We start from the raw sequence: 14,861 nt of genomic DNA on the forward strand, positions 1-14,861 counted from the left end.
TACTACTCCTTACCTTGTTATACATCTTCCCCCAGCAAAACACCCTGCATGTTTTAAGGCAGGAGCACCCCAACACATTCCACAGTTGTCTAATCTTAAAACACTAAGAGAACTTTTGCCCCTGTCTTTGTGTTTCCTAGCTAGGCCAGTGAAAGGGAGCTCCCTGGTGACCAAGGGGTTTAGGCATTCTTTAGCTGATGGCTGGCTGCAGAGAATGGATTGTGTTCTTGGTCAAGCAACCTTCTGCTGCTTGCTTTTCATTCCACTCCTTTAATATCATCACTGTACCTCTCAAGCCATACTGCTCCAATTCTCCCATCTGTTCACTGGCTTTGGGGAAATTTTCTTGTCCTAATGCAAAAACTTCCTTCACTATGCAAGGCCTACTGTTTTATGGCACATCTGAGAAAAGTAGGGTGATTGTTGGTTGACTGGCAGTCACCCCAAATATATTTTCTGTAACACCAACTGTGTACAAGGCACTGTGTTTGGCAGTCAGAAAATGCAGTAGGAACTACTATACTGTAATACATTTATGTATGTTTAATTCTGTGTCCTTTGTGTAGCTACAATTATTATCCATAATTTACAAATGAGGAAATTGAGGGTTACACAGATTAAGAATATGGGTCAAGGTTGCACAAGCAGTAGATGTTGAAGCCAGGTTTTGAAACAAGGCAATCTGACTCTACTTGAAATTTAACATCTGTTTTCTTTTTTCTTTCTTTTCTTTTTCTTTTTTCTTTTTTTTTTTTTTTTGAGATGGAGTCTTGCTCTGTCACCCAGGCTGGAGTGCAGTGGAGCGATCTCAGCTCACTGCAACCTCTGCCTCCCAGGTTCAAGTGATTCTCCTGCCTCAGCCTCCTGAGTAGCTGGGATTACAGGTGTGCGCCACCACGCCTGGCCAATTTTTGTATTTTTAGTAGAGATGGGGTTTCACCATATTGGGCAGGCTGGTCTTGAACTCCTGACCTCAGGTGATCCACTCGCCTCGGCCTCCCAAAGTGCTGGGATTACAGGTGCGAGCCACTGCGCTGGGCCCTGAAGTCTGTATTTTTAAACATGAAGCTGACTGCCTTTATTCAGGCATATAAAGTAAACTCTACATATATAACAATGTAGCTGGAAAGATGGGATACATAAACCAAAACATAACTAATAAAGTAAGATTGCATAATTAGGAGCTGACTAAATGTGCAAAATATATTGTATGTGTGTTATTAGGTTCCAGAGGAGGAAAGAACACTGTGAGCTAAAGTGGTCAGAAGGAAATGGAATTTCTCTTAGCTCTGGAAAAATGGAGAGATGAGCAACCCTGACAGCTGGGTAGGACTGTGAGCTCACAGTTCGCCTTTATACCCCACACCTTCCCATTATCTGCTGATTGCAAGGCTAGTGTGGTGGCATTAGTCCTACAGCTCAGACTCTAAGTTCCTTGACATTGTCAGATCCTTGAGTAACCCACACACAACCCCTGCCCCTACCCCATCTTGTCCAGCAGCCTCCTGTGCGTCAGCCTCATGGAATCTCATTGGACTCTGGACCTTTGCCAGTGCTGTTGTCTCCCTCTACGGTGCCCTTCGTGACCTACTTATTGTCCAGCCTTCAGCTCAAGTATCACCTCTTTGTTGAATTGTTTTGTTCTTCATTCCTTTGCACTTCCCCATTCCTGCCATTGAGTTGGTCAGTCTCTTTCTTCTCCTATAACATCTGTATTTAAGTCACTCATCACACTTTGTTACATTTATATCTTTACATATCTGTTTTCTTCTGTTTTACAGTGGAAGCTCCTCAGGTCAGGTTTCTTCTCTCTTTTGTTTTTCTTGTAGCTCCAGCACTTAGGAAAATGCCTGCACACACAAGGCATTTTCTAAGTATCTATTGAATGGATAGATGGAAGGATGGAAGGAATGAGAGTATGCGTAAGTGTGTGAGATAGCAATAACCATGTTTTTTGTGGGCAATAATAAAATTGATATACCATGTAATACTACAAAAAAAATGCTTGTACATGACTTTTCATTTCAGCTTCACAACACTGCTATGAGGCAGGTAATTTAGTCAAAGAAAGTAAGCTTCAGGAGAGTAAGATCACAAAGCCAGTAAATGGCAAAGCTGGTTTTCTGAACTTTTCTTCAAAAGGGAGCTTCTAACGCTAAAGTTTACCTGGTTTAGGGGGAAGCTGCCTGGAGGATCAGCTATTAGCTCACCCGAAGCACGTTTTCCAACATGATAATATTTCACCAACTTTTATGGTTATATATATATATATATTATATTTTTTTAATGAGATGGAGTCTCACTCTGTTGCCCAGGCTGGAGTGCAGGGGTGTGATCTCAGCTCACTGCAAGCTCCACCTCCCAGGTTCATTCTATTCTCCTGCCTCAGCCTCCCGAGTAGCTGGGACTATAGGCGCCCACCACCACACCCGGCTAATTTTTTGTATTTTTAGTAGACGGGGTTTCACCATGTTAGCCACGATGGTCTCAATTTCCTGACCTTGTGATCCACCCGCCTTGGCCTCTCAAAGTGCTGGGATTACAGGTGTGAGCCACCACGCTTGGCCAATGGTAATATTCTTTTCGCAAACACTGAGGAAGAGATTTTAGAGGAAGGCAGGTGAAAGCAAGACAGAAACTCTCATAGAGGAAATATTAAAATAGGGAGTCTATTTTTCTGTGCCAAGTTTCCCTGCAACCAATGTGCAGGCCATGTTTTCTAGGCTGGTCCAGGTACCATGCTCAAAATCTGAAACCCGCCCTTGCCCTTTGCTCCAGCTTGGTACTGGGAGTGCTCTGCTGGAGCCCCATTTGCTTTTACAGGTGATAGTGATAGACGACTGACAAACCTGGAGAGGTGGGTGGTTAGCAGGGTTAGCAACGTATATATTTCGTTCTTCAAGCCACAGGTATGATACCATTCTTAGTGCTATGATGAGTATATAATAGGATGGGTTGTGTTTGACTATATAAAAAGCAATTTTATAGTTAACATTTAGTGTGCAAAATTAATGCAGAATCAACCTCATTTTAAAATTGAGAAAATCAGAAATTAATTTTCTCTCTATTTTCTCCTCTCTCTTTCTTTCTCTCTCTCTTTTTCCTCAGATGGCTTCCTTTTATGTCTCAGGGCATAATTCATTCAGAAATTGAACTTTATCTTCAAGATGAGGATTACTGAAACCATCGGTAGAAGGAAGTACAAGATGATTTTGTTACATCTGGACATCATGGAACACTATTCCCCAGTTTTCCTCAGAACAGCCCCTTTGATCATTTATCTTTTATTGTTGGATTTATAGTATTCCTCACAGTGAAATAAAAACATATGTAAATCTGTGTCTTAGAAATGTTATATGCCCTACTTGAAGTTAAAAATCAACGTAAGGATTTGCCACTGTTAAAGAGTTAAACTCATGTTTCTTCTTTTCCCATTTACGATGTCATCAGACAGATCTATTATTAACTGCACTTCACTTTTATTTTTGCAGAAATGCAAATAAATCATCAACCTAAAATACAAGAGGAAGCAAATGGTAAATGTTGTTGCCACTTTTCATCTTTTAATCATCTGAAATAATCCATTTCTGTTTCAAGATTACCAACCTTACACATTTTTTATAGTACATTCTTATTGAGTTTAACTGTTGATTGAAAAATACTTAAAATGAACACAGGAATAAGCATTAAAGTATAGTTGATTTATAAAGAAACTGACAGCAACTTTAGGCCCAAATGCTTTTTTCCTTAATGCTTCTCTTCAATCATTTAAATATATGAATCATTTAAATATATGGGGAAAATAATTATTTTCTGAATGGTTAAATTATATTAACTTCTTTTAATTATACTTTTTAAAAAACTTATTTGCATATTGGTTTCTTAGTTTTCTTTTAAAGTTTTTGTAATTATCTTTTTCTATTAGATCCTCTTCAAATCAATCTGCAATTATAGTATTAACATGTTACATTTTTAAAGTTGATCTGAATGAAATTGATAAATACTGTTTACTAATATGCATACCAGGTTACCATATCTCTATGTTTTCAAAAATGGATATACTTTCTACAGTGGTGTGAAACTAGGCAAAGATTAGTGCTAACATTATTTTATTCATGAAGTCCTATAATGATGAAGATGGCTGCTGAGACATAAACAGTTCAAGCTTAAACTAGCATTCTTATCTATTTATATTAGGAACTGTGTTTCAGCTTAGTTTTTGTTATTTATTTTGTAAGGAAAAGTCTGTTCATGTGTCAGATTCTTAGTATGGTCATAATTTTACTAATGTTCCAGAATTTCTTAATAATTTTAAAGGACCTCAAGAGGTCTGTGTCTTACAATAAACCATCAAGTAATAAGGCTTGAAATGATATTCTAAGTAGAAAAATTATCCATTAATACCAGAACTTGGTGGGGCATATGTGGGTAATAAAGGCTAATAGTTTTAAAATGAAGGTTATTATTAAGGCTGAAAATATCAGAAGTCCTTTGCCAATAATGTAAGCCATGTAATCAACATCAGTGATGTCAAACATGAAGTTGCAATGTACAGGGAATGTGTTGACCTAGAACTTTGTTAGATATACTTCATCAAATTTGATTAAAATAAGCTATTTTAAAATACTTGCTTGTAATTAATTATTTCTGTTGTCTTATTTTATGGCCTCATTAAAATGTATATTTTTTATAGTTCAAAAGTGGATTAGTCAAAGACTAATGAGTTTAGTTAGTTTATGATACACTGTCATTGTTTGTGAATGGTTCTGTCTTATTTCATTTTTAAATTCTAAATAATGCGACCTTTAATATTTCTTGGGATATGATTCTGGAAATACATTAGTGATCTCATAGTTATGTGAATGAGCTAATTTATGGTGTGGAAAGAACCTTGAAATGTTAAGCAGTCTAATCTATTGAGGCAGTGTTACATGTGGTTAAGAATGTTGAAAAGCAAACATGAGTCTTAGATTTTGAAAATATATGAAGCACATGTATGTCATTTATGCCTTTCTATGTAGCTTCAGGGGGAAGAAAGTAGACCAAAATGCTATTTAAATTTAAAGGAGAAAAGGAAAAAGGACTCAACTAAGTTATTTTTACTTTCATTTTGAGGTGATCAACACTAAGTACAATTGTGCACCATTACTAACTCCTAGCCATGTTTTATTAATTCCCACAATCATCTAGGACATGTTTTCTAAACTTTGACACCTTATAATCTTAAATATTTATAATTCATATAGGTAAAATCATTCTTCATTGCAAAACTAACTACATAACTGAGTTAGACTGAACTTGGTTTTGAGAGAATATTTTCAGTATCCATTGCTGGATTGAGTTTCTTCATTGTTATCAGTGCTTTTGGCATATTGCTCTTATATCCAGCCACTATGCTAAACCCCTTCACTAATTCCAATAAATTTATATTAATTATATAATAAAAAATAAATTTAAATTGTAGTTCTAGAAGGTTTTTCAAGATACAATTTGAATGATCTATGAAGACCATATCATATGTGAATTACAACACCTTTTCTTATCCTAATATGCTGTCTAGGTCCCTGGTACAATGTGGAATAGAAGCAGTGATGGTAACATTAATAGTGAATGCGTATATTATTTGCTGTGTAGTCTAAGTGTTCCAGAAAAATTTATATATTTCATCCTCCAGTAACCCTATGGGGTAGGTTGTATCATTATTCTACTTCACAGGTGATGAAACTAAAGGACAGAGAGGTTTTTATAACTTGCCTAAAGTCATACAAACAGATTTAGAATTTGAATGCAAGTGGTTCGACTTCGGGGACTGTACTGTTCTTGCTTTAGAGGGACTGATTTTCACTGCCCCCTGCCCCCAGTCACTAAAAATGTGTGCATGAGAGAGTATTTATCTTCTGTGTCTTTGGATTTATCTTGTTGTGTTATTTTTTAACATATTAAGCTACATTTAGCTTTTAGCCTTGTTTAAAATCTGAGTGAAAGGATGTTTTTAATTGTCAGGGGAGATTATTATTGTTATTATATTTCATATTACTCTTTTCTCAACCAGAACCTTTGTGGGGACAGGTTGGGTTTTTGATAAGCTCCTTTTACTACCCCTTATTTGGAGTCCAACCTTTCGCTAAGGGTGTATCCCCCTTTGGCTTACTTCTGAAGTCTCAGGTCCAGCTCCACCCTCGTGTGGCCATTGCCACTCATTCTCCTGGCTTGGAGTGTTGGCATCCATCACACCTGCAGTCCTCGCCTTCTTGTTTGCTGAGTGCTCACCACTCACTTTCAGCTAGTGGCCCCTTTTATTATTAACATGCAGTGGATAATTTTTCTTACTTCCTTGAGATTAGAATAATGTACTAAAAACAATTTTTTTTTTTTGTAATTTATCCAGAATCTCATTGTATTATAGTGAAATGGCTTTAAAAATACCATCTCAGGGCCAGGTGCAGTTGCTCATACCTGTAATCCCAGCACTTTGGGAGGCTGAGGTGGCCGGATCACTTGAGGTCAGGAGTTTGAGACCAGCCTGGCCAACATGGTGAAACCCAGTCTCTACTAAAAATACAATAATTAGCTGAGCGTGGTAGTGCATGCCTGTAATCCCAGCTACTCGGGAGGCTGAGGCAGAAGAATTGCTTGAATCTAGGTTTTGAGGTTGCAGTGAACCTAGATGGCACCACTGCACTCCAGCTGGGGCAACAGAGCAAGACCCTGTCTCAAAAAACTAAATAAATAAAATACCATCTCAGGAAACTGTGGCTCGGAAGTGTAAGAACCTTGTCATCAGTCAAGCAGTTAGTAAATGAAAGAACTGATATTGGAACTTAGCTCTTAACCATTATACAAAGCTGCTTGATTTTAATGACTCAGCTTCCTACATGTACTCAAGGATTTCTGACTTCAGGGATTTAAAAATTCTTGGAGCACTTATTTATAGGCAATGCCAACCCTTTGTAGTATCATTAACAATTTGGTGGATTTTGTGTGGTAAAGATTATTAAAATATTTTCTCTCTCCTCTCAATTCTATTGCCTATACATGCCTGGCTGGCCTCACTTCCCAAATAGTGTCTGCTCAAAGAAAGAAAATTAAATTTAATGATTAGTCTCAGCTAAACATGATTAAGAACATAAAATATTCTATCACATCATCATGCATTCTGAGTCAACTATAGATGGCTTTGTATTGCCTTCTACTCTGATCATTCAGGGTACAATTTCCTGTGGTGGTGTGGATAATGACAGAGTAACAGCCTACCTCTTGTGTTGGAGCCTTCTGTCTGTTGTGTCAGCCTCATTTCCTCCACAGGAAGACACACTGTGGCACTAGGGAGCCTGGGCAAGCCTCAGGAATCAGTGTCTCAGATGAGTGTGCATAATTTGTGAAGCTGAGATGCCAGAGGAACCATTTTCAAGATTGCCTCGTCAGTCCCAACATACAGAGCCTGAAACTAGGTTAATGAATTCCAGCAGGGCTAAGTGGGAAAAGAGAAGTCAACTTGTGAACAAGTTTAGAATCAAAAGGAGAGAAGGTGAGCCAAGAGGAATTCTCCCAGCAGAGGCCAGATGCTGTGACTTACTGTTTAGTGCCTGAAACCTTTGGTATGGGCATGCCAGGAAGTGTTAAGTGAGCAACCAGGAAGACAGTGCAGTGTTTCTCATGCCCTGGCTGGGTTTAGCTTCATTTGCTCCCAAATTAAATAGCTAGTGTTTAGTTTTTGTTTGATTCTAGAACATTGGCTCACACTTTTTTTTTTTTTTTTTTTTTTTTTGGTTTGAGACAAAATACCCGTAACTGAACATAGCAGTGGAATGGAATGGATTTGACACTGAAACAGTAATACTCACTCAGCATCTTCAGATATCCAACAGCCATGCAGAAACATCACCATCAACAGCCTACACCTCAACCACTTTGTGTTTATAAATAATTCACAGAAAGCATAGAATGGTTTGGGGTGAAGTAGACTTAATCAGGGTATGTCTTGTTAGTCTGAAGCAAGTTTTCTAAACCTTGGGTCTACTGACATTTCAGCTTGGATAATTTTTTGTTGTGGGGGACTGTCATAAATATCAGGGTATTCAGCAGCTTTCCTGGCTTCTACTCACCCACTGGATGGCAATAGCACGCACCTAGTTGTGATGACAAAAAAAAAAAAAATGTCTCCAGACATCAACAAATGTCTCTAAGGGGCAAAACCACCCACAGTTGAGAACTGCTGACCTAGAAAATAGTGGTTCTGCTGGAAAAGTGGTCAGAGAGGTGTGGAGATGGGGAAGTCTGGAAAGGAGGGTGTGGGAAACTGTTTGCTAAGAACGCCTGTAACTGCAGCATTTTCTGTGTTCTTCTGAACTCAACAAAAGGTAGAATCAGCCTGGGCAGACATTTGAAACTGCCTTGACTAACTGTGTAAAGCAGAAATGATAGTACGTGACAGTTTTGCTATACACTATTAGGTCATAAAAGATGACACCACTCCTGCCTGGGAATGTTAGTCTTTAGAATCCAGCCACTGTCCTGTGAAAAAGCCTGGACCTTATGGAGAAGTCTGCATGGAAAGGAACTAAGGCCATTGCTCTGACCCCTGGCTGTGCTTGCCACCAGCACCACCTTGCCAGTCACATTGAGAGAGTCATGTTGGAAGCAAATCCTCCTGGCCACAGCTGAACCGCCCCAATTGACACTATGTGGAGCAAAGATAATCCTTCCCTGCTAAGCCTGGCCCAAATTGTACTTTCAATGGCATAAGAAATGATTGTCATTGTTCTGCACCATTAAGTTTTAGGATAGTTTGTTATGCGGCAATAGATCATGGTAGCAGTAGAATTGGTAGTGGATAGGCTCATATAGACCTGCATACATAGGTCAAGACTTGGATTCTAAATATATTAAAGATTATGAATTGCTCTCCTAATGACCAGCACACAGTAATGTGGGTCTGAAAAGTAGATTTGAACCTAGTAGATTGCTTAGGATGTTGGGACACAAAGCACTCAGGAATTGTTAGCAAATGCAGTTGGCCTTCCGTACCTGCAGGTCCTACATCCCCGGATTCCATCAACCATAGATCGAAAAGTTCCAGAAAAAACCCAAACAATAAAAAATAACAATATAACAACAGAAAGTAATACACATTTAAAAAATACTATTTATATAGCATTTATATGGTATTATAAGTAATCTAGAGAAGATTTAATGTATATGGGAGGATGTGCATAGGTTATATGCAAATATTGTGCCATTTTATTGTTGTTTTTGTTTGGTTAGTTTATTTTTTAGAGACAGGGTCTTGCTCTGTCACCCAGGGTAGAGTGCAGTGGCATGATCATAGTTTACTGCAGCCTTGACCTCTTCACCTCGGGATCCTCCTGCCTCGGCCTCCTGAGTAGCTGGGACTACAGGCATATGCCACCACGCCCAGCTAATTAAAAAAAATTGTAGAGACAAGATCTCACTGTGTTGCCCAGGCTGGGCTTGATCTTCCCACGTTGGCCTGCCAAAGCACTGGAATTACAGATGTGAGCTACTATTCTTGGCCAACTAGGCCATTTCCTATAAGAGACTTGAGCATCTTTGGATTTTGATATGAGGGGGCATCCTGGAACTAATCTCCCTGGAACACCGAAGGATGACTATAGTCAAAGGAAGGCAAGTCAAGTTTTCCATGTAAGCCAAGATAAAGTGGGTGATTAAAGAGACAATGGGACATGGAAGAGATTTGGCAGCAAGTATCAAGGATACAATGGAAGGGAATTTGGGATGAGGACAAGGTGGAAATGCCAAGGCTGAGCTGCTAGAATCCAGGTTGAAAATCATCACAGGGAACCTAGGGCACCTGGAAAGAATTTGATATTTAATTTTCACACTTTCCTCCCTGTTAAGGGTCAAGATTTGAGGTGGAATCGGATGTACTAGATTCTGAATCCTGACTGCACCACTTACTCACTGCATGGCTTGGGAAATCACTGTATTTCTTTCAAATACATTTTGAAAATACATTGTGCCTCAGTTTCTTTCCTATAAAATGTAGGTAATAGTAGAAACTCTTGGGATTGTTGTGAGAATTAAATAATATCCATAAAGTACCTTGAACAGAGCCTAGTACATCTTATGTATCCAATAAACATTAGCTTTTAAACTGTATGTTTCACTTGTAATGGAACCTATCCCTGTCTTAAGTGCTGCGGCTGTAGTCCCACTGTGCACATGTTTGGACTACAGCAAGCACTTCCCACCTGGTTGGCTGACTCTGTCACTCTTCTTAGTCTTCTCTCTTTAGCCCTGTAAAGTGGAGTGTCCTTTACGACATCATACAATAATCGGTGGTAAATCACAGGAATAACAAGAGATTCATCTTAGACCAATATCAAGATAAAATAGGTAACAGATTCATTTCTGATAATGTTTTATGGTTGTTTTCTGGACTTAAAGTGGAGAAAATTGAGCACTGTTCAAAACCATTTTATTCTAGGAAGCATAGCTGTTTCTAATTCGGTGTCAAATTTATCCCAACTCCTGTGGTAGTCAGCACAGAATTTCTCTATTGCTTTACATGTATAATAGGATTAATGATATTTGTCTCTTGAAAGAATAAAAATATTTGTAAAGCACTTAAAATTTAAAAAAAAATCTCATGATCCTCTTATGAGGTTGTATTTTGAAGGACTTGTGAATTTATATACACAGAATTATTTGGAGATAAAATTAATAAAAATTAGAATAATCTGTCTTGTTTACAGTATCTTTGCTAAATCTCATATAAATATATTTATATGACCTTGAAAATGTGGATCATACAAGGTCAATATTTGTTTCGATTATCTTTGTGCTAATAAGATCAATTATGAGGCAAATAATAATGTCCTTGTCCTTTGTATGAAAAGTGACACTAATGACACATCATCAGAAGGACTTGTTTTTGTTAATTGATAAGTAGTTATATATTGTGCTGAAATAATCTTAATAGTATCTTGAATATCCTTCCTCATACAGGCAGCCTTGCTTTTCAAAATACATTTTAACGGATCCCAAAACGTTTCATAAATCACCCATTCATTTTTTGAAAGGCTGTTATGTGCCAAATGTTGTATTAGGCACTGGGAATACAGAGACATTTAAGGCCAAAATCTGCCCTTCAGGGGCTTACAATCTGGGTGGAGAGGGTCCTGATCTGTCAAGGCACTTACTTGCATGTCCAAATGTTGAAGTGTGCCAGGGTCCAGTATAGGCATGAGAGGGAGAGTGGTTCATTCTGGTTACAGGGAGGAATGTTTGTCAGTGCTTCTTTTTTCCTTTTTTGGAGATGGAGTCTCACTCTGTTGCCCAGGTTGGAGTGTAGTGGCCCGATCTCGGCTCACTGCAACCTCCACCTCCCGGTTCAAGCAATTCTCCTGCCTCAGCCTCCCGAGTAGCTGGGTCTACAGGCATGCACCACCATGCCCGGCTAATATTTGTATTTTTAGTAGAGATGAAGTTTCACCATATTGGCCAGGCTGGTCTCGAACTCCTGACCTCGTGATCTGCCCACCTCAGCCTCCCAAAGTGCTGGGATTACAGGTGTGAGCCGCTGCACCTGGCCACGTTAATGCTTCTTAAGAGAAGCTGACCTTTGAGCTAGGATGTTCACCAGGTTAGAGGAGAGAGCTGAAAGAGAGGACATTTTGGCTGAAAGATTTTAGTCCAAGTCCTGGAGGAAGAAAGGAGCCTTTCAGGATAGCTGAAGGCTGGCACAAGGGAAGGTCACCGTGTGAGAGGGAGGCTGTAGAGGGGTCCAGTGGCTACTTGGAGGTGGGTGTTATGGGCAGTGGGCATCAATATTATAAAAAGAGCTAGATTAGACATTTGACAGGCATACCAACCTATATGTAATATTATGTCAGCATGGATGTAATGATAGAGAAAGTTTTATTAATTCTGACCCTTCCTCACCACCTAAAATCTGGGGTGCTCTCCAGGACTTTTTTGGAGGTAGATCTGTTCAACTTTTGAGTTTTATCCCCCAAGTCACCTGCAGTTCTTCTCCGTCTTTCCCTGCCACAACCCTCAACTTCTCTACCGAGTAAGAGCCAAACAAACATTTCATGCATAAGGCTCTTGGTCTTTTTAGGCTGTCTCAATCTACCCCTGATTATTATAGTCAGGGAAGTGAGAGACTGCAGTCTGCAGAGACGCGCTGGGTTTTTTCGCTTTCACTCAATCTTCCTGTGTCCTACTCTGTTAATGTAAGAGTCATGGGGACCACGTTTGCTGTCCAATGAGGCAAAGCAGACTGTCCCATCGTTTTTTTTATTGCATTGCAGTGACTTAAGGCAAGCAGATGTGAAGAGTGTTTTCCCTCAGTATGCCCAACTAACAATTGCATGGAAGAGCTTAATTTACATGCATCCTCTCTGCATTTCTTTGAGTATTCAGTGGGTAGTTGCCAAGTAACTGAAAACGTGTCTAGACACAGATGTTTCTATATTCAACAACAGGGTTAATTTTCTGAACTGCAAAGTCAAATGCATGTAACCCCTGTAACAGAATACACAGAATAAGGTAAAGAAAAAATGTTATAATCTAAGGAAGGGCTATTGAACTTTACTAGCTGTAGCAACTTTGCTCACCAAAATAACTCAGCCATGCTTTCCTGAGAATGCATTTCCAATTGATAAGAAAACATTGGGAAGGAAACAGTTAATGACAAGTCTGCAGTCTAATTTTTTCCTCTACCTGGGATACATGAAAGAGGTGACTCAGTCAAATCCCTGTGCATACATGCTAATAACTAGACATCCTGATAAAAATGCTAATGTTTTTATAAGTAAAAAGATAATGGAGAGTCCTTATCTGTGAAATACTTTCAGCAGCCATTCTAGTTATCTATTGCTGTGTGAAAAACCACCCCCAAACTCAGTGGCTTAAAACAATAATTTGTTATTATCTCTACCTTTCAGCCAGTTAACGTGACTCAGCTAGGTGATTTTTTGCTTGGAACTTCTCACACAACTTTAGTTAGTGCTGTAATTGCAGACATCTGAAGAGATAGCTCCCCCATGCTGCCAGCTGATGAGCCTGGGTTAGGCTTTTCAGGCCATATGGTCTTTGTTGCAACTACTCAACTCTGCTGTGGTAGTGTGAAGGCACCGATGGACAATACATAAACAAATGAGCATGGCTTCATTCCAATGAAACTTAATTACAAAAACAGGTGGCAGGCCAGATTTGGCCCATGGGCCATAGTTTGCCAACCCCTGGGCTATGATCTCTGCAGGGAAGAATGCTTGTCCTGGGTCCTGCTAGTGAATCATTAGTAAACTCGGTACTAGGTAAGATGCATAAACTGTGTGGAGTTTGATTTGATCATCGAACTCACTTGTTCCTTAGAGTCTCTCGAATGTTGAACACAATGTTTGTGCATAATGTGGACACAGTATCTGTAAGTCAACTTGTCAACAGATATTAATTTAATTCCAATTGTTGGCTTACATTACACTTGATGTTCCACATTCATGGATTCAACCAACAGCAGATAAAAATATTTTTAAAAAGGAAGGTAGTGTCTGTACTGAACACGTACAGACTTTTTTCATGTTATTGTTACCTAAACAATACATTCTAACAACTATTTATGTTGCATTTATATAGTATTAGGTATTAGAAATAATCTAGATATGATTTAAAATATACAAAAGGATGTGTGTGTATTATACAGAAATACTACACCATTGTATATCAGGGACTTGAGCATCTATTGGCGTTGGTATCTACGGGGATTTCTGGAACAAATCCTCCACAGATACTGAGCAACAACTGTAGGCTGAAGTTTGGAATTCTCTAGGTCAGTTTTATGTATACTGATTGCACCTGGTTACATGAGAATGGAAATGGCAGAGCACATACTTCTCAGTGTAAATATGGAAGATCCTGTTAGACTTTACTTCATTGTTGAGAAGAAATCTGAATTTATTATGGAATATTTGGAGATCATAGAGTATATCCAAACTACTTTAAAATTATTTTTAACACAAAAGAAAGTAAGCCTCCTAAGGCTGTGATTTCCAAGAAAATTTCCTTTTATCTGCAGTAGGGTTTATTTAAATGAAAGACATTGCTATAGTATCTCCCCCAATTTAAGCTTGGAAAAGAGAATGAAAGGGCACAGCCTGAGGTAGATTGTCAGTAATGGCTTATTGCACAGTCAAGAGAACTTTTAAAAAAATCCTTCAAAACATTGGTAAATGTAAGATAAATATTTAGACTTCAATTACATGGAATTTTCTTTCTTCCTTTGAAAACTCTAATAGAAGTAATTTTCCAAAGGGATTAACAGATGACAACATTTTTTGATATGAGTTCTTGGAGTTGAATAGACAGTAACTATAATGCAAAGGAAAAAAAGAAACATATAGATAAAATATCTGAAGGCATATTCTTTTGATTTTTTTGGTGAAAAAGTTTTGCAATAGAAAATTACAGAAAATACTTGTAATTTTGGCACATATACAAGCAATACAAAAACTGTACACATACTTTTAGCCCTGTTATAAATAAATTATTTCATAGGGCAGTGGAACTTTTAATTTAAAAATAAACTCAGAATATTATTTTCTATAAGTGTTCTCAACTATTTTGTATTTTAGGTAGTGAAACATTCTTAGAGAAGTTCAGTGATTAGATTTTTAAAGCATGAAATATAAAATTTATTTTTTTTCCAATTGCAAAGAGAAAAACATGCTTAGGAAAACGTGAAAGTGAATAAAAATAACTGTAGAAGATGTTTCATTAGTTATCCCACCCTTAAGGCCTGTGTCATCGTGACATGCTAGTTCCAAAAAGGAGGAACACAGACATATTATATGAATCAGTGGTTCCTTGCTATTTGC

At 38.3% G+C, this 14,861-nt stretch overlaps 1 protein-coding gene across 1 annotated transcript in view; it reads left to right on the plus strand.

Annotated features, from left to right (window-relative positions):
* Nucleotides 1-14,861, plus strand: part of RP1 (RP1 axonemal microtubule associated) — a 322,165-nt gene that overhangs the window by 210,102 nt on the left and 97,202 nt on the right. The window contains exons 23-24 of the mRNA XM_073998827.1: nt 3,109-3,165; nt 3,490-3,536. Coding sequence (XP_073854928.1) covers nt 3,109-3,165; nt 3,490-3,536 — 104 coding nt within the window. The remainder of the gene's footprint in view (nt 1-3,108; nt 3,166-3,489; nt 3,537-14,861) is intronic.

The sequence above is a fragment of the Macaca fascicularis genome, chromosome 8 (genome assembly GCF_037993035.2).
Source record: "Macaca fascicularis isolate 582-1 chromosome 8, T2T-MFA8v1.1".
Taxonomy (NCBI): Eukaryota; Metazoa; Chordata; class Mammalia; order Primates; family Cercopithecidae; genus Macaca; species Macaca fascicularis.